This window comes from Cotesia glomerata, linkage group LG3 (genome assembly GCF_020080835.1).
Source record: "Cotesia glomerata isolate CgM1 linkage group LG3, MPM_Cglom_v2.3, whole genome shotgun sequence".
NCBI classification, from domain to species: Eukaryota; Metazoa; Arthropoda; class Insecta; order Hymenoptera; family Braconidae; genus Cotesia; species Cotesia glomerata.
The window spans coordinates 30535062-30555205 of NC_058160.1; the positions used below are offsets into that span (position 1 = coordinate 30535062).

General features: G+C 28.2%; 5 protein-coding genes across 5 annotated transcripts; 2 read left to right on the plus strand and 3 right to left on the minus strand.

The window, feature by feature from the left end:
• Positions 1-1764: 1764 nt before the first annotated feature.
• On the minus strand, positions 1765-6954 carry LOC123262107 (nardilysin-like). Its single transcript, XM_044724147.1, has 8 exons — positions 6594-6954; positions 6284-6375; positions 6071-6219; positions 3447-4972; positions 3092-3376; positions 2637-3015; positions 2029-2539; positions 1765-1966 (listed from the first exon to the last, which is right to left on the minus strand). The coding sequence occupies exons 1-8, from the start codon at positions 6917-6919 to the stop codon at positions 1833-1835; spliced, it is 3402 nt and encodes a 1133-aa protein (XP_044580082.1). The 5' UTR covers positions 6920-6954; the 3' UTR covers positions 1765-1832.
• A 264-nt stretch (positions 6955-7218) lies between these two features.
• On the minus strand, positions 7219-10117 carry LOC123262108. Its single transcript, XM_044724149.1, has 7 exons — positions 9889-10117; positions 9564-9808; positions 9263-9489; positions 8917-9192; positions 8612-8797; positions 7814-8052; positions 7219-7723 (listed from the first exon to the last, which is right to left on the minus strand). The coding sequence occupies exons 1-7, from the start codon at positions 9972-9974 to the stop codon at positions 7294-7296; spliced, it is 1689 nt and encodes a 562-aa protein (XP_044580084.1). The 5' UTR covers positions 9975-10117; the 3' UTR covers positions 7219-7293.
• Positions 10118-11015: 898 nt separating this feature from the next.
• On the minus strand, positions 11016-14625 carry LOC123261098. Its single transcript, XM_044722591.1, has 4 exons — positions 14077-14625; positions 12111-12206; positions 11654-11843; positions 11016-11507 (listed from the first exon to the last, which is right to left on the minus strand). The coding sequence occupies exons 2-4, from the start codon at positions 12200-12202 to the stop codon at positions 11349-11351; spliced, it is 441 nt and encodes a 146-aa protein (XP_044578526.1). The 5' UTR covers positions 12203-12206; positions 14077-14625; the 3' UTR covers positions 11016-11348.
• A 3350-nt stretch (positions 14626-17975) lies between these two features.
• On the plus strand, positions 17976-18855 carry LOC123261097 (S-phase kinase-associated protein 1-like). The gene has a single exon (XM_044722590.1). The coding sequence runs from the start codon at positions 18121-18123 to the stop codon at positions 18622-18624; it is 504 nt and encodes a 167-aa protein (XP_044578525.1). The 5' UTR covers positions 17976-18120; the 3' UTR covers positions 18625-18855.
• A 778-nt stretch (positions 18856-19633) lies between these two features.
• LOC123261096 (S-phase kinase-associated protein 1-like) lies at positions 19634-20144 on the plus strand (the record flags this gene model as incomplete). The annotated part of the gene is given in 1 exon segment (XM_044722589.1): positions 19634-20144. A coding segment is annotated over 1 exon segment (354 nt), but the record flags the coding sequence as incomplete, so codon positions are not given.

Here is a 20144-nt window from a genome sequence, read left to right on the forward strand (position 1 = left end):
CCGCGTTGTACTTGTTTCATTTTCAAGCCGCGACTTTTTTAAATCAAGAAATTAATGACTCACAATATAAATATTTGCCGAGGTAATTAATGGCCAATTGCTTTAATTAACTTAATGGCATTTTGAATTTTATGAAAAACTGAAGAAAAATAAAAAATATGACTTTAAAAGTTATCACACTTGATATTACTGTTGCTGAATACACTAAAATAAAATATTTAAATTAGTTACTATACACGATAATTGAAGTAACAGAAAATTAAAAGGCGATGCAATAAAGAATGATGGAAAAGTTAATAATAATGCACATTATTGAACATTTAATAAAATAAATGGAAATGATGCGAAAAAAATAGAAAAAAAGTGCTAATGCACTTTATTTATTTGTTATATTCGTAGCATTTTGGGACCCACAAAAAAATAAAAACTTATTCTATATTATAACACGTTTTAAACATAATCTATCGTATATTGTAATTAAAATATCTGTAAACTCCATTTGAAAAAAATATTACGCGCCAAGTTGATAAAAGAATAAATAATTAAAAAAAAAAAAAAAAAAAAATAAATAAAAAAAAAAGATAAAAAAAATCAATACAAAAATATAATATGGTACCGAGAAATGTGAATTAAAAATGCTTTGAGCAGTAGCTTGCATATTTCTCTTATTATTCACAAAAATATAGAAAAAAAATATTGAACTTATTAAACTATAATTATATCTTTTTATTTTATTTTGTTAGCAAAAATGAACCGGCTATCATTAATTATTAATCTTTAAAAAATGCATATTCTTCTTTTTACATTTAAGTTTAATTTTGATTATTTTTATTTTAAATGAAATACTTTATGTTATATTATTAACTAATAATTAATATCTTGCTTTTTTATATTTTATTTTGGTTGAATAATTTATGTTATTAAAAGTATTTGTTGTAAGACATAATATTAGAAATTTCACAACGTATAATTGTAGCAATGTGCGAATTAATACTAAAAAAAATTTCAACCACTATATTGATGTAGACGGAAACGCACGTGGGTCCCATATAATGTCCCCATGAAAAATAGTACATAAAAAATCCTAAAATAATAAAAGGAAAAGTTAATAATAACAATTTTGCCGATGTTTAATTTTACCCGTAGAAAAAATAAAAATTTAATGCTGATACGCTAAAATTTAAAAATTCATTTTTTGTTTTGACTATTATTTTTTTTCAATTACTAAATTACTTGATATCTGCGATGGAATGAGTGTACTGTAAAAGAGTGTTATGAAATGCTTATATTAATTAACAGGTTTCAACATTATTGATTAACTATTATATACTTCGACGGAAAAAAAATTTTAAAAAATTCTCGTGGCGAATTTTGTAACATAACTTCGTCGGTTCTCTCTCTCTCTCTCTCTCCTTCTATCCTAAAAATATTATATGTACACATTATTATAACAAAATAATATTATCATTGTTAATTGGTTACATTAGCATAAACATTTTTGTTTACGACCAAGATTAAGCTTTCAAATGAACTTTGAGATGAAATAAAAATAAAGATAAAATTAATTTATTTTTTTATTTCATTTATTTATCCTTTCCTACTTCAAAAAGAATTCAGCAATGTTTCTAAATTACCCGGCTAAGAATTTTTAGAATAATCCCAATTTGGTTCCTTAAAAAATTTTAATATGCTCTTTTAAAAATTTTTTACTATATTAAATTAAAACAAAACCTAAAATTGATTGAAATTTTATAATTAGTTCTTAGATAAAAATTTTTTTTCTCTTTGCAGTCAGTTATTTAATTCAAAAAGTCAATTATAAATTATAAAAACTAATTGCTATAGCGTTCTGGATAGGCATATAATTTACACTTGAATTTTTCAATATTTTTAATAAAAATTTCACTATTTTTGTCATTTTCTGGATCCAGATACTGCAAGGCATAATTGCATTGTACTGCTGAGTCTGAAAATAAATATTAATTAGTCCCAAAAAACAATTAACACAACCAATTAAAATTTTCTTACCTTGAACATCTTCAACTTTACTAATTTCATTGTCGCTAATATTTTTATTATGCTTTTTCGTTCCAACAACTTGAGTTGACAACTTACGGAAGTTATTACCACCAACAATATGCTCTTTAAACCAATCTCTCAACTCTTCAAGAGTAATTCGATGAATTTCATCAGTCTCCTGAGTCAATCTATCGAACATATACTCGCCGCATTTAATTTCTGCCCAATTGCGAGTTATTTCCTCCTTCAGATGAACATCAGCACACTGTTTCAATTTTATCAGGCCCTCTTTGTGATTTTGAAAGTCTTTGTCCGACATGGACTCAAGTTTTTCATAGAAAGACTTTAAAAATGCCTCTATTCGATCATCAATTTGGTCGACACTAAATTTATCCGCCTGCGTACACACAGTTATTGAGTACCCAAACACACCGTATGTATCACGCAGTAGACAAGATACATCGTATCCTAATTGTTCTTGTGTCCTTAATTGATTGAATAAAGGCTCTTCCATGATCATCTATATCATCAAAGCATTTTATTTAAATTATTAATTGTATTATATGATCTACTTGATTAACAGTAATAATATTATCGTGTTAGCTTCAAATACTCACCGTCAATAAATCAATTGTCACAGACAATTTCATAGAAGCTAATCCTGATTGATAATAATTAGTCACTATAGAATTCGAATCAGTTGGATTAAAATTTTTAATTCTGCAGTAATGGACTCCACAAGGCAGTGACATTGCTCGTATTCGCGGAAAAGTATTTGGTAATAATGGTCCGGAGTTTAAAATATCAAAACATTTTAATACATTTTTCTTCACGTCGTCGCTTGTCATATTACCTTGGATTAAAGATTGAATGTAAATGTGCTTTTTAAAATATTTAACAAAGTTTTTGAACTCTTCAAATGATATCATGCTACATGCTGCATGTTTTTCGGTATTTGTCCAGTGATTTAACATTATTATAGATAGCCTGACGTCTCTACAAATAAATAAATTAAAAAAATTAATAAACAATTGCATGAATAATTAATTAATTTTTTTTTTTAATTACATACTTTCCTAAAGTAGAAGGTTTCAAAAAAGAATTATAATAATCTTTTAATTGCTGTTCTTTCATGACTTGAAATAAATTTTCTGTAACAAGCTCCGATATATTCGACAAGTATTTAATAATTGCTTCAAGAAGCAATGGGAGTTTTTGATTAAATCCATTGAGTTTAATGATTAGCCCTTTCTCACTTGCATTCAGCTCATAATTCAATTCAGCTGCGATTGCTGGATATAATTCTTCAGCAAGTAATAGTTTCAAAACTCCTACCATTAAACCACACAGAGCAGATCTTGAAAAAATAAATTTAATTTAATTTAATTAAAAAGAAAAAATTATATTTTTATAAAATAAATAATTACCCTTCTGGTGAATTCGCAACTACAGGTGATATTAATTGAAAATACATATAGCACTCAGGCAGACGAAATTTAGCATCAGGCTTGTACCAAATTTCACACAAAGCATCTTGATGAATTTTAACCGGCGCTTCAATTGGCGTAACAGGAATTAAAGTAAAGTCATCAGTTATAAAAACATTGGGCTCTGGTAAATGAAATTCTTGGAAGGGTTCAATATTTTTCCAAGACTCAATCCAATCAGCTGGAATTTCTTCGTCCGAGTACTTGGTTTTAAACCACGGCTCTTCTTTATCAAATTTAGAATCATCAAACTTTTTGTCAAGGATAATAATATTTACGTTTTCAGGAGTGAGAACGTCCATGCACGCTTGAATTGACTCCGGATCGTACTCAAAGTAGAGTTCACTGCCTGTAATATAGTGAAGAGATTTGTAATAGTGCATATTTTCGCTCAAGCTTTCGACATTGTCAATGGAAGGTTCTTCGTCAGTAAATTTAAAATTCGTATCATCTATCTTGCGTATTTCATCAAAGATTCTTTTTTGCGGGCCTAATTTACGCATCATATTAATGTAAGAAAATATTGCGTCGATAACTTCTTTTAGGTGAGCATGACCTTCGTCAGTGAGGACAAGTGCCAAGCTAAAAAGCGCGTACATAGAACTGTGTTCAAAGCCGCTCTCTCCGTTGCCGCTGAATATATCAAGGCACCACATTTTTTTTCTCAAGTAGCTGATCACTGAGCCCTTGCCCTCGTGCCCAATGATCCAAGATACATACTGATGAGGCTTTGTCTTATAAAGATGATGAAGCGGCGGCATCGACCAGGTCAGCTCGACCTGACAAGCGTCTTTAATCGGCTTTATTTTATAAATCCGCCGGAAATTGGAGGTGTCAAAAGAATTAGCGTCTCTGTAAATACTGAAATCTTCAGAAGGCAAACTATTTGTCGGGACAACTGAGAAACATTTTTTGACGTAGTCTTCTAGAGTGTCTAGAGGCAAGCGCGCTTGAATAGCGAGTGTCATGCGATGAGCGCTGTAATGTCGCTCGCGAAACTCGTGTAGCTTTTTGTAAAGATTGTCATCAGTTACATTGTCGCGAAGAGTTTTCAAATTTCCCCAAGTGAATTTGGTCGCTGGATGGTTCGGCTTGGCCAAGCTGCAGAACAATTGCTCTTTCCTGTTGATGTCTGATGGCAATCCCATCTGGAACTCGCTTTCCACAGCTTCTCTTTCGCGAGAAATTGCATCTCTCAGCATCAAAGGAGCTATGAAGAACTGAGCGAACCGGTCGAGGGCAGCAAAAAGATGTTTCTCGTCTATTTCAAAAGTAAACGTGGTCAATTCTGGTTCCGTTGATGCATTGTCCGACCCACCACGTTTCGTTATAAACGCGTCGAACTCGTTCTCAGTTGGGTACTTTTTGGAACCCATGAAAACCATGTGCTCGAGAAAATGAGCCATTCCAGGAATTTCAGGCGGATCACTGAAACTTCCGACTCCTACGCACAAGGCACATGCTGCCTAAAAATATTAAAAAATAATTATGATATTAAAGTTAGCTGTCACTTCACAATTTTTTTATTTTATTTAACAAGCAAATTTGTTCCAAAAAATTATTTTTAAAAAATTTCATTTTTAATTTATTAAAATTTCTACATGTCAACTTTTTTACTCATTTTTTTTTTGACTCAATTTATTTATTAATAAAAATTCTTAAGATTATTAAATATCTGCAAAATTAATTTTAATAATATAACTAGCAGGTCGCCCCGGCTTCACACGGGTATTTCACAAAAATGTTTGAATTAATTATGATGTAATATAGCCCATGTCGCCCGGGGTTAGTGTAGCTTTCCAACGGTAATAAAATTTTTTAAATCAGTTCAGTACAAACATTGGCTGTACGGGACTCCCCAAAGGCCAGCTGAGCACACAAGCTAAAAGATCTAATTCATACTAATTCGCCGTAATTCACGCCAATTCAGACCCACAAGCTAAAAGATCTAATTCATACTAATCCGCCGTAATTCACGCAAATTCAGACTCACAAGCTAAAAGATCTAATTCATACTAATTCGCCGTAATTCGCATAAATTGAAAATTATAAATGATCACTTTGAGAGTTTCAAAACCTGATTCACACAAATTCGCCGAAATTTGCTCAAATACGGACACAGAAGAATCTATCGTTGAAAATTATAAATGAACTCTTTGAACATTTGTAGAAAATGATTACCAAATTAAGAGTCTGTAGGAACTACAATTTGAAACTTAAAAATTTTCATTGTTAATGCCAACCTTCACAACCTCTTTTGGGGTGATCTATCGTAAATTATTTCTACATCTCTTACAGAAGATTCCTATCAAATTGGGAGTCGATAGGAGCTATATTTTAAAAAGGGGAATTTTTTATTGTTAAAGCCCCCGCAAACCCTTTTCGGAGAGGAATTTCTTAAAATCCGTTCTTAGCTGACCTCTGCATAGCAAAAGTAATATTCCTACTAAATTTCAAGTTTCTAGGTCTGATGGTTCCCGAGATATTGTGATGAGTGACTTTATAGATAGGAATCTCTTATAATAATATATATTACATTAAATAGTTAATTTTTAATTTTTTACCATTTTTTCTTCCCTCTTTAATGCTTGAGGTCGTTTGTCATCTTCTTCACTCATTTCCATCTCTCCGTCATCTTCTTCCTCTGAAGACTCTTCTTCACTTTCTTCCTCATCGTCGTCCTCTTCACTTTCTTCATCACTAGAACTAGATGCTAAAAAAATCGAAATTAAAAATTTAACAATGTCAAAAATTAATTTAAAAAAAAAAATCAGTACCTGCTTCGGATTCATTGGTGTCTTTTTCATTGGATATATTATGTGTATCGGCAATTAAAAGTGCAGTTAGACCGTTTTGAAGTTTTATTACTCTGAAAAAAAAAATAAAAAGTCTATAAAAATGATTTTGAGGATTTTTGTTATTAAAATGATGAATAGAAATAAATTTGCCATGTTAAAAATTAAAAAAACTATAAGTATAATTTTTAAAAAATATTTCTTTAGTTCCAATTAAAAGAAAATGAAAAAAAATTTTTCGTCAGCTGATTTTAGTGACATAAAACTTGGATAAATAAATAATATAATTTACCTGTACTCTTTTTTATCATTATCCGATTTGACAGGAGTATCTAAATATTCAGCTTTGATGTGATCACTAGACTCAACAATTCCTTCAACACATTTAACACTTCCCGTGTTTTCATTTTGTTTAAGGTTAGAATTTTTTTGAGAATGCACAGCTTTAGCGTTTTTTGGAACCACCATTTTATAGTTTGAAAATTTATCACTATTTATTCTTAATCTTTTTTTACTTGATACCCGAAAGCTGTGTAACCGTTTTGGCATACTATAACTGTAATAAAGATTTTTTACTGTACATTCAAGTAGACATTTAAAAAAGCACGGCCGAACCATGTGGCCCCTTGTCACCACATGACGTATTGCATTATCCTATATGTATGTATATCTATACTTGTATTTATTACAATAATTATTATTGAGTATATGAAATAAAAATATTCTTAAATGTATAAAAAAAAATTTATTGAAAAAAATACTGCATTATATTACGATACTAAAAATTAGCAGATATTTATAAATTTTTATACTACTTTAAAAAAAAATTTTCCATGCAAAACTTTTAGAAAACTATATAATGCAATTTTTTAATCTTAATTTATTTCTTAAATAAAACTAAAAACTATGTGGCCGCTAATTTCAGTATCACTATTTTATTTTACATGCTATAATAATTTAAAAAATAATTAATTATTTAATAATCTAAGAGCTCATCTGTTTCTGGCCATCAAAAACAGTAATGAACTATAACGTTTAACCCATTCTTCATATGTTAATCTGTTGACTGTATCATCAACAACAGACATAGCTTCTTGAACAGGTTGAGTGGCCCAATCATCGTATAGTTTTTCTAGATTTTTTATTTCTCGCTGACATAGCCCGTTTTTATATTTTATTTTATCAAGTAATTCGAAAATATCATTTTCTTTCGACGAATCTAAAGCTGAATCTTTAATAGATATCATGTGTTGGTTGGCATATTCCAGATTTATTTGCTCCAACTTTTGTTTCAATAAATTGTTGGTCATAATATTTCTCAGACAATTAATTAAATGGTACAATGGTGAAGTAAAAACTGGAATAGCTGATGTTATGCAGGGTGTAACTAACAAAATATTGCTCATACATGCTGAGGCGTATCTAAAAGTAGCAAACAATTAATATTTATTATTTTTAAGTTATTATAATTAGCTAAATTATAATAACTAAGATGCAAAAATTATTTGGTACCTGTAAGCTCCAACTTTATCTAGCAGCATTACTTTATTTAATGCATTGACATCCGTATTTTTGTGAAATTCTGTGATTTCAGAAACTAAACTGATCTCAATACAGCTGGAACTATCTTCGCTATTTAACGCATCTATCATCGCTAACTCACCGCTTATTTTGTCCTTTATTTTTATTAAAAATTGACCGCCAGATTTTACTGAACTCGAAGAATTTTTAATTGCTGTTACATAGTCATCCTATTAAAAAAATATTCAGCTGATCAGTATTTATTTATTTATTTCTTTATTTATTGATTTATTTCATTCAATTGACCCTAGAACAAATCGGCAGCTCAATTTCAAAACACAGTAACTGAAAATTTTAAGATTATTTAAAATTTTTCTTATTAAAAAAAAGTTTGCTCGCCAAATTGATAAAAAATTAAATTTGTGAATAGAAAATACTTGAATATAAATATTTTCAAGAAAAATTACTTGAAATTAAGGTCTAAAAGTTATAAAAAATGCAGCAATACTAAAAAAAATTTTGCAGTTACTGTGTTTTAAAAATTGAGCAGCCGAAGTGTTCCCTAAGGGCTGTAAAGCACAGAGTATTACATTAATAGTGAGTAGTTTTATATAAATTAAAGTAAAAACATTTTAAAGTTAGTTAATGTTAAATATTTTATAATTGTAATATGATTATATTAATTATAATATGAATTTGATTAAAGAATTAGATGAGGTAGAATTAAGGTCAGTATCTAGAAGATTTATAATTTATAATAAATAGTAAAATTAAATAATAAATACTTACAAGCTGTAGACAAATATTATAAATATCACTCATTAACTCAGACTCTCGTTCAGATAAATGATTCCGCTCATTATTATAATTTTTAAAATATTCAAGATATAACTGAAAAGTTCTACATTTTGAAAGCTGCTGAGCAACTTCCATATTCAACATTATCCAAGTTAGTAAATCATCTGAGTCATTTACCTTCAAAAGAATTTTATTTCAAATTTATTATTATTATTTTATTGTTAATTGGCCATGGAGTCAAAGCTCCTAAAAAATATTTTTTATCTAATAAAAATTAATTATTAAAATTTACTCACCATTATTTTATTAATAAGCACAGTTCCATTATCTATATTTTCATTTGATTTTTCAGAGTGCATAATCGCTTCAAGTACAGCAGAAATTATTTGCGATTCAATAGTAGCAAGACCAATTTTCCAAATTTGATCAAATGATCGGGACTTATCAGAATTTTCAAGTCCTAATTGCAGTCGAGTGAATTTTTCAGTATCTTGCATACGTTTTCGTAATAAAATATCCCATAATTCAGGAACTGCAACTGGACCTAAAATTTCATGAATTTGTTTAAACGCCTGAAAGTCAATATATAATTATATAAGTACCATTAATATTTACTACAAGAAATAATAAAATTATTTTTACCTCATGCTTGTCCTGTCTTGAAGAAACTAGACCAACTAAAGTGAGACAATGATTTACAGAAGGTTCATCAATTTCATGTTTGGACCCTGGCAGTAATTTATTGCATTTTGATATTAAGTCAGTGCATGACTTAAGTTCTTTATTTATTTGTTTATGTTTTAACTTTAAAGCACCAGTCTTTATTTTTATCTTTTCTTGTTCGTTTTTTAATTTGGCTATTTTTAAACCTAAAAAATATTTAATATTAAAATTGATCATTATTATTATTATTATTATTATAAAATAAAATACAAACAAATACCTTTCTCGTCAAGAGAATCCGAAGTAGCCATACACTCATTTTCAGTTTTATCAATTTGTGACTTAATAAGCGCTCTTTCACTCTGTATAAATTTTATCTTGTTAAGATGTTGAATAGCCGGCACCGGTGCTTGGGTCTGGAGACGGCTGAGCAATAAATTCTTTCGTGATTCAACTACATCTTCCACCGGTTGAATAACAGACGATATTTCATCCCATACAAAATTCATTATTCCATGATTTAAACTTAAATTAATAAATAAAAATATTAACAATAATTATTAAAAGTATAAAATTAAAAAATATTGGAGTAAATATAACCTTACATTTTTTTGACATCGTCTGTCAATGCTGACGGGGGACATCCTAATTGTCTTGCCCAGTCTAAGTTATCTCCTATGTCTTTACTCATGATTAGTAATTAAATTTATTAAATAGTGACTCTATTAAATGTTTAATAAAAAATAGATACAAATAAAATCATTATACTCTAATTAAACTTCTAGTTTTAAATTTTGTAACGACCACAATAATGCAGCACCATCTGGTGGTTACACAAGGCATTTTAGACTAAATTAAATATAATAATAATAATAATATAATGACACTGAAGTTGGCTGACAGCTGTCAATTTTTTTAATTTTTAGAATAGAAATTAATTTCAATAAAAAAAAAAATGCTTGTAAAAATTTTTACAATTAATTGTTTTTTTAATTTTCACACGTGGAATTTTTTTATTACATTTTTTTATAATAATTTAATTTCTATAAAATTATAAAATAATTACTAATATCTGTTAACTTCAGTGTCACTTGATAAAAAATCATATAACACTAAAGTTAGCCGTCGTTTTTAATTTTTTGATTTTTTTTAATTATTAAATTGGAACTAAAAAATATTTTTTAAAAATTGCACTTGGAGATTTTCAAATTTTTTTTATTATTTTGCAATAATTTTTTTAATAAAAAAAAATTCTAAAAATTATTAAATGTCGGCTAACTTAATTTTCATAAAAATCATCTCTTATATTTGAATTTATTTAAAAAAATTACATAATTTAAAAAAAAAAATTTATAAATTTTAAAATAATAAAAAAAAAGTTGTTTTTATCTCTTGTATATTAAATATCGGCTAGACAATTGTCTCTTCTTTTAGACATCTTTTAGTAAATTAAGTGTAACATCCGGAGTGTTCATTATTGATAATTAAATTTTGAGAAAGCCAAACTTGAAAGAGGGTAAACTTAAAAATAAGAAAAGGTATTCGAAAGTAAATAAAATAAAAATAATTTTTTAAGTAAAATAATGTATTAGATTAAAATTATTTTACAAATTAATTATAAAATACAATAAATGATCTCTATTTCAACTAAAAACTTTAATAATTTTTATTTTAAAAAGTTACTGTTAAAAATTTGAGTATGTAAATTTTGATAAAAGCTCGTAAATTCGATTAAAAACTAAAATCCTAATGAATAAACTTTCAATAAAATGATTTATAATTAGTTTTATGAGAAATGATTTAGTGTGCACTTAAAATGATATATAAAATAATATTTGACATGAGTTTATATATATACAATGTAAGAATTTAAAATTTTTAGTTAATAATTCACCATAAAATAATTTATATCATAAATATATTGACTGGTTTTTGTTAAAAGATCGTTTGCACTGTATAAATTAACATTGCAAACAGAGTTCATAGAATTAAGTTATACAATTATCGCGTAAAATACTGACATCTTAATCGTTATTGTTATTGTTTATTCGCTAGTCGTTATATGTTAGTAATCCAAGTCGATATCCGGTTTATTATAATCGAGATTATCACTACTTCTGCTCAGTTGGTTTGTAAGATGCGTGGATCTCAAATTATTATTTTGATCTTTTGATAACAGTCCCATATTTGAATACGTGTCATAGAGCATGTTCACGTCGACACCCTAAAATTAAATTTTATGTCAGACAATTACTTAAAATCTAGATCAATAAAACTTAAAACGTGTGTCATATAAGATAATGAAATACAGTTAAATAAATTATAATAATTAATTTATATTTATAAAAAATTTTCTAAAATTAAACTTACATTAGCAAGCATTGTTTCTAATAATTTAGTTACAGCCAATAATTCTTTCTTGCCACTTTTCGTCAAGTACTTGCAAATACATAATTTCTCCGTGTTTCCGTCTTTCATGCTACTGTTAATGCTAGTTGGATCTGCAATAACTCGTTTTTTAGCTTGCGTTCCTCTGCAGTGTGGATGAAAAACAAATTTCCTGAAAAATTAATTCTAATTATTAGATATTTATTCATTAAAAAATAATTAATAATTTTTTTTTTTTTTTTTACTTTTTTCAGATGAATTAAGTTAGCCGATATTTAAAATTTTTATAATTTTTTTTTATTTTTTTTATCAAAAAAATTGAAAAAAACTTGAAGTGCAATTTTAAAAAAGTATTTTTTTGGTCCAATTTAATAAATGAAAAAAAAAAAAAAAAAAAAATAAATTTTAGTATTATATTTTTTTCAGGTAAAAAACATACTCGCAGTCGGGTCTCGCTAATCTTCCAGCGTCGGCATGGGACCACCAAGCGAAAATAGTCAAAGTTAATAATGCCCATCGGAAATTCATCATAAAACTGAAAAATAAGTAATTATTTATAAAACTATTTTATTTCACTAATAAAAAATCTAAAAGACATTTTATAAAATTTTAATATATAGTTATAGTGTGATAAAAATTTAGAGCGGTGAGTCACGTAGGGTATACATCGTTAAAGTAAAAATGACATAGACTTTACTATTAATCGCGTGTTCTAATACAAATTAAAATTTTAAGGAAGCATGCATTAAAATTTACATTATTATGTTAAAAGATTTGACATTTAATGACATATTATTAACCAACTGGAAGAAATAAAAATTAATTTTATAGATAAAAATCAAGATTATTATATCTAAAAATTGTTTTTTTTTTTTTATACGTCATAAAAATCACGAAGATAAATTCACTTTCTCATAATCAATTAGTATTTGATTAGTAGAAAAAGTTTTTGTTAGACAGTAAATGAAAAATGATTTGACGAAAGATTTTATGGATTTATTTAGTAAATGATGAAGCCTTTCTGAGGAGGGTAAAGTTTATCAAGAGCCGTATATTATAATGAATTTATTAATGAGGATATTTAGTGTGAATGGGAAGAATAGACAAATCTATATTAATCATATGAAAACCTCCGGGAAAGTTATTCTTTGACGTGGTCAAACTTTAGTAATTGATTGGATTCCGAGCACGCAATTTATTACCGCCAATTTCATTAGTAATATAGTATTGTGAAATTAAATCTTCTATCCAAATATAACACTTTAAATACATGCGCTTATTATTAATATTACCGTCGATTAAAGTAAATTAATAACATTATTATTGTTTGAAAATGATATGACTATTCCATTAAATAGTTCCGGACGAATTATTAAAATATAAATTCCAACAATCATTATATAGAAGAGCTGTTATGATGTCATACAATTTGTCATGTTTGTCTTGTTAGAAATCTTTAAGTATAAAGATAAAAGGAGCATGTATCGCTTTTGCTAACAAGAATAGTAACAAGATAGTCATTTACTCAATAAATGCCAAGTAAATTCAACTTGTATTACCGAGTAAATTTAAAGATTTTGTTCCGTCAAATTTAATTGTATTGCAGCTCAAACAGGAGGTTTTTTTTTTTTTTTTCAATTAAAAAATGTCACATCAGTGACTCATTAAAGTCAATATTTGTTGTTGATTTTCCGGTACAGTAATTTTAATAAAATAAGCTTCGATTAATTAAAATAAAAAATTATTCTATGCCAAATAGAATAATTTTTAACTTCCCGCTAAGAAAATTGAAAATTTTCAAAAATCAGGAAGTTATTGTTTTTACCCCGTTTTTCGAAAATCGAGTTTTCATCAGATCTCGACGTTTTGAGGTCTTAAGAAGCTTCCCTGACTATTCCCGCGATGGTGTCTGTCTGTATGTATGTAAACCTCTCATAACTTTTGAACGGCTTGACCGATTTGATCGCAGTTGGTGCCATTCGAAAGGGTTCGACTGAAGTTAGATTTTTAATACAAGTTGGACCGATTCGGACCGATAGATTTTGAGAAATCTTAAAAAAACTGCGAAAAAAAATTTTTTCAAATGTGGTTTTTTTTTTAATAACTTTCAAACGGCTCGACCGATCAATTCCAAAAACTAATCAGCTCTTAACATCGAAAAACCACGTCGATCACCACCAAGCCGGTCAAAATCGGTTGATTCGTTCGTGAGTTATCGTTGACGAAAGAAATCGAAAAAAAGTGTTTTTAAATAAAATTGCGCTTTTGATTAAAATCAACAATCAAGTGCATCATTGTCCTTCTACATCCCACGCGCTTTACATTTCTATTGAAAAAATTCTATTGAAAAAAAAAAATAAAATTTTATAAAATATTTTTACACGCAATAAATAAAAATTTCTCACCTTTACACCTGCTCCAATTATAACAGAAACAATTCCAACTACTGTATGCGATTGATAAAAAGTACTATTCTTGAGAAATTGCACGTTATAAATCAAGATGCACAGTGACAATAAACTGAAAATCAAGCGGCCTAGCGCGATTTAAAAATAACTTCCAGCGTCAAGTTTTGACTTTGGAAAATTCAGAGAACAAATGATGATTGGAGCTTGCGCGATTCATGTATTTATACCCCATATAATATATCGGTGGTACCCAGAGTACACATCCCTCCTTCAGTTCTTGCGCGCGCGACAATACCGCGGATACACTATTTCTTCATCTTTCTCCATCCCAAAGTTCACCAGCTTCGCATCTCGCTTTCATCCTTCGCTTTTTCTCATTCGAGTCCTTCGGAGCAAGTAAGAACAACTCCAATTCATGACGATTTACACCCCTTAAATTGTACTAGTTTACTCTCTTCCTTCCCCTCCTACTCTTTATTTTGTGTTACACGCGTCATGCTTTCGAACAATTAATCGAAATGTTTTATGATCATAATAGCGTCATAATAATTATTTCCTATCTGCAAGTAAAAAGAAAAATAAACAATTAAATTTTTTGAAAATATATTTCTTCATTGTTCAAGAATTAAAGATTGAAACAATAAAATCTTGTTATATTCTTTAAATAATAAAATTGTTGATTTTTATAAATAGAATCCTCGTTATTTTTCCTGTTAAATAATAAATATTATTTTTCATTAATTAATTATCCATAATTTATTGCAGGTCTATTATTATTGCTGTGGTAACATTATTTAACAGTTAAAATGCAATAAAATAAGAGATTGCATAAAGCTGAAAGAATTTTAAACTCGAGAGTTAGATTAGGAATGCAAGTAAAAAGCAATACGCGCAATAAACCTTTTATATAGACATTATACGAGACACGGACAGTGTCCAGACATCCTGGCGCCACCAAGAATATTCCTCACAATCGATCGTGGTCCAGATTTGTCTAGGAGGTGGTGTGTGTAGGAGGAAAAGACACTATTGCAGACGCAACTCATTCAACCCATTACCATATTAGATACATGCTTATCCGCTTCAATTTTTTTATAATAATTTCATTATCTTCTTTAGTTAAAGAAATTTAAATATTAGTTAAGATAAATTTCTTCTCGGTTCATTTCTTCTTTTACGATGATTTATCACACTCTCAATTGATTTATCTTAAATCCTCGACGGCTAATTGAGTACTTCCACTATACTCCAAATTATGGTTTTCTCTAGATTGGCAATAGAATTAACTAAATTACAATTGAACACGTAGAAGTATTTACAAATAATAAATCAACTGTATGCTGATTGAAACGTCATAAATCGAATAGAAATTTTGTGGTATTCACCATTGTTATAATTTATTAAATGGAGCTATAACTGTTAAAATTCTTCGGCAATGTTATAAAGCTTCTACGTAATTAATGATATCCTTTGAATTGCTATTAATTATATTTATACGCTTGAGTTATAAATATATATATATATAACTAAAGAAGTTATATAATATCCTAGAAATTTAACGAAGTTTCTAGATTGGAGTATTTAAAAAAAAAAAATAATAATTACGTTAAAGTTAGCAGTCGCTTGACAATTTTTTAATTTTTTTTAATAAATAAATTTGTTCCGAAAAATTATTTCTAAAAAATTGGATTTTTTATTTTTTTAATTTTCTAAATGTAAATTTTTTTCTCATTTTATTTGTTAAAAAAATTCTTAAAATTATAAAATATCTACTAAATTAATTTTCATAAAAAAATATCATAACTCATTATTTCATGCAATTTGATCACTGAAGTTTGATAAATTTTAATTACTAAAAATATTTATCAAACTATCAAATATCTTTGTTAAAACTTTGATTAATTAAAATCCAAAAATTCCTTCAAATTAGTATACTTACGTTGTAATAATATATTAATTATACAACTTGTTTTTTAGGATGATGATTAAAATTTCTACATCGTCATCTGAAGAAGATTTACTAAAACTGAGCATATAATTTGGAGCTCATAATAAAGAAGTGAGCGTTATTAATGAGACGCTTGCTGTAGGGTAGAAGCTTCATGATCTTTTTTATGGCAAGACAAAAAATTAAGAAATTTACATATCAATAGAACTAAAAATACAACTTGCCATTCATCTATCGTAAAAAAGTTAATAATCAAAGTGAATGGTTGATTGAATTCATGAGTTCATATCGATGTTCTGTTGTTTAATTAAATATTTTACTTTCAATTAATGTTTTTAAATTTTTTACCAAATTTAGATCCATGCGATAAAAGTTTGTGATCCCCAATAGAAAAGTTTATTAAGTAAACATCAATTGGTTATAAGGGTATTAATCAAGCCCGCCAATTGCTTTTGTTTGTTTTTCCTTTTTTTTTCAGAAATAAATAGAATCAGTGGTTTTCATTTTATTTGTATCGAGCGTCAATGACATCACTGTGTTGTTGAAAAATTAATCAAAAATATGGATTATTCATCAGCCGTTGTACGGTCCATTCACCGATTCACTGTCTAAAGGTTGAAAAATTTTTATTAATCAATTTTTAAATATTTATAGATCATAAATTATAGATTAATTTTTAAAAAATCTTAACTAAATTATATAATTTTTATAAAAAATAAATTAAGGCAATAAAAATAAAAGGAAAAAATTTGACTTGTAAAATTTGAAAGTGAAATTTTTTTTTCAATAATTTATTTGTCACAAAAATTATTAAATTTCTTCTAAATTAATTTTAATGAAAGAAAAAAAAAAAATATTTTAATAAATTATTATTAATTATTTAATCCCAGGATTTATAGTTCTAAAAGAAAGTCATAAATACTTCCGGTGCCAAGTGTGATTTTTTTTATTTTGGAAAGAAACAATTTAGTGGGCTGATTACAGCACACGATTGACCTATAGGCGGGGAAAAGCGCGAACCATAAGAAGGGACAAAGTAATGACATCACCAACAGAATCGGAATTTGCTCAATCAAATATTGGTCAGCCCACGCTTTCTCAAATCTTTTTTGTTTTATGATTTTTTTATGTTACACATGTAAATCTCCAGTAATAACAAAATCTTCGGTAAGTTAAAAGCTCTTTGACGTCACTGTATTATTTACACAACTGCTAATATAAAAACCTCGACAACTGTCTTACATTTTTTATATTAATTTATTTTCCAAAGTTTTTGATATGATAATCATATTATTTCAGGAAATTTACCCGGCTGCATTATCATTGAATGTGTTGAAGACTTTTGAGTTGAAGGAAAATTAAATTAGCCGACATCTGAAAATTTTTTTTATTGAAAAAATTATTATAAAAAAATTAAAAGAAAAAATTTCATATGTAGAAGATTTGAAAAATGATGCGTGCAATTTGCTTTAAGTATCTAGTTATACTTACAATTTAATTGTTGAAAATAATAAAAAAATCCCTGATTCAGAAATAAAAGATCATTTGAAACGATTACCTTCATATTAATTAATTGTATATCTATTATATATAGTATTTAAATCATTTGAAATCATTTCAAATTAGATTTCTTAACCAGGGATTATTGAACGTCGGCTAATTTAAATAACATTTGAGTTAATTACGTTAAGTCTATTTTAAATTTCATTATAAACTCATTACGTGTCTAAAATTGAAATCTGAACAACAGATCAAAAGTTTGAAAAAGGTACAATGGAGGTACGCAGTGCGGGCTAGAACATATAGGATAATGTATAGTCAGGTAAAAATGACCACTTCCTCAAAAATTTCCCAACCAATTAGAGAAATTCTAATTGCAACTACTTTCTCCCACTGTGAGCAGCCATTTTTGTACAATTCCATCAAATCGCATTTAAAACCCAGCACTCAAATCACCGAAATCATTTGAGCTTAAATTTTCAAAGCAAACAGTTGCAACAGTCTTGCACATTAATAATTACCTACTACTTGCTAGTAGACTTTACAGTCACTAGTTTCTTGTGTTTAAAGTTAGTGAGTTAAATTTATCAACAATGGCTGGAACAGTGCAGCTCCAGAGCAGTGATAAACAAATTTTTGAAGTGGACATTAAAGTCGCCTTGATGTCGGCTACCATCAAAACCATGCTGGATAATCTCGGCATGGAGGGCGAAGTCAATGATGAAGTGGTTCCTGTGCCAAATGTCGATGGAACGATCCTGGGAAAAGTTGTCGAGTGGTGCAAGAAACACGTCGACGATGAACTTACACCAGAGCAAGATGACCACCAGGAAAAACGAACCGATGATATTCCCGAGTGGGATGTTGAGTTCCTGAAAGTTGACCAGCAAACTCTCTTCGCCATCGTGCGCGCCGCTAACTTCCTGGACATCGGAGGGCTCATGGAAGTAACCTGCAAAACTGTCGCCAACATGATCAAGGGAAAGACTCCTGAAGAAATCAGAAAAACCTTCAACATCGAGCCAGTGCCCTTACCCCCAAATCCTGATGAGATAGAACAAGCTTCCACTTCCGGAGAATGTTCTGAAGAGAAATAATTCAAAGAATAATTTTTGTTAATTCAGGTTTTGATATTTTTTTTTTCTAAAATTTTATTTCATATTGTAATACTTTTTTTTTTTTTTTTTTTCGCATTACACAATCAATTATTCAATAGAGAGCAACTATTGATTATTATAAATTATTCCGTACACGTGATGTTTATTACTTTAAACACTGAAAATTTGGACTGATGTGAATTTAAAAAAAATAATAAAAAGTTAATTTTATAATTTTTGTTTTATTCCATCACTTATTTTTATTCTTAACAAATAATTTTTATTTTTAATTTTTAGTATTGCTAAGTTTATTGTTATTATAATTTTGAAAAAGACATTGAAAAATATTTACAGGGAATATTGCTAATGATTCACCTAATTAACAAAAGATATTTGTTATTTTCGGCACAATACAAAGAAAAATATAATCCGCAGCTTTGAAAAGAAAAGTATGAAAAATATCTTTTGTCTAAAAATAGATTGAAAAATACCGAATAAAGATAAAATTTTACCTGAATTACACTCTATTGAATACTACTAATTATATTCTCTTGGTTAAAGTACTTTTAATGCATGATGTGACTAATTGATTTTTATTTTCAAAGAACTCGTAGTTGAGCACTAAACTTTAAATATTTTATCAGCCTTTTGGTAATCTAAATTATCTAAATGACAGCTGTAATTTGTATTATTGTTGTTTGTCAGTACACTTATTTGTAATTATTATTTTTAAAATATTTAAAAAACGTTTTACTAAATTATTATAAATAAAAAATATAAATTTAAATAAATAGTTAAATTAGTTTAATTTATAAACACAAATTTCAATTGATATTTGAGATTATCTTCAAAATAATTTAATAACAATAATTAAATAATTATTTAAAAATAATTTAAATATTGAAACTTTCGCGCGATTTTTAAATAAATGCGCGCGCTTGCGCGCTTCAGACAAAACGCAACAACAAACTTTTTTCTTTTTTTTTTTTTTATTAAAAACCTAACCTTTGAAAATAACAAACCATAATCGGTCTCTCACACAACCTCAACTGCGGAGAATCATCACGGGCAGCTTCTGTTTGTGATTGAATAACAAAAACAATCTAAAAAAAAATTAAGTATTATTTAATTACTTAAAATAATAATTTTTAATTAAAAAAAAAATAATGTCGACGACTATCAAGCTTTTAAGCAGTGACAAAGAAGTGTTTGAGGTGGACACCAAAGTGGCTAAAATGTCCGCCACCATCAAGACGATGCTGGAGGATCTCGGCCTGGACGAAGGCGACGACGAGATGGTTCCTCTGCCGAGCATTGAAGGTCCCATCCTGAAGAAGATCGTCGAGTGGGCCGAGCATCACAAGAGCGACCCTCCTGCACCGGAAGACGATGACAACAAGGAAAAGCGATCGGATGATATTCCCGAGTGGGACGTTGACTTCCTGAAAGTCGACCAGCAGACGCTCTTCGCCATCATCCGCGCCGCTAACTTCCTGGACATCAAGGGGCTCATGGATGTC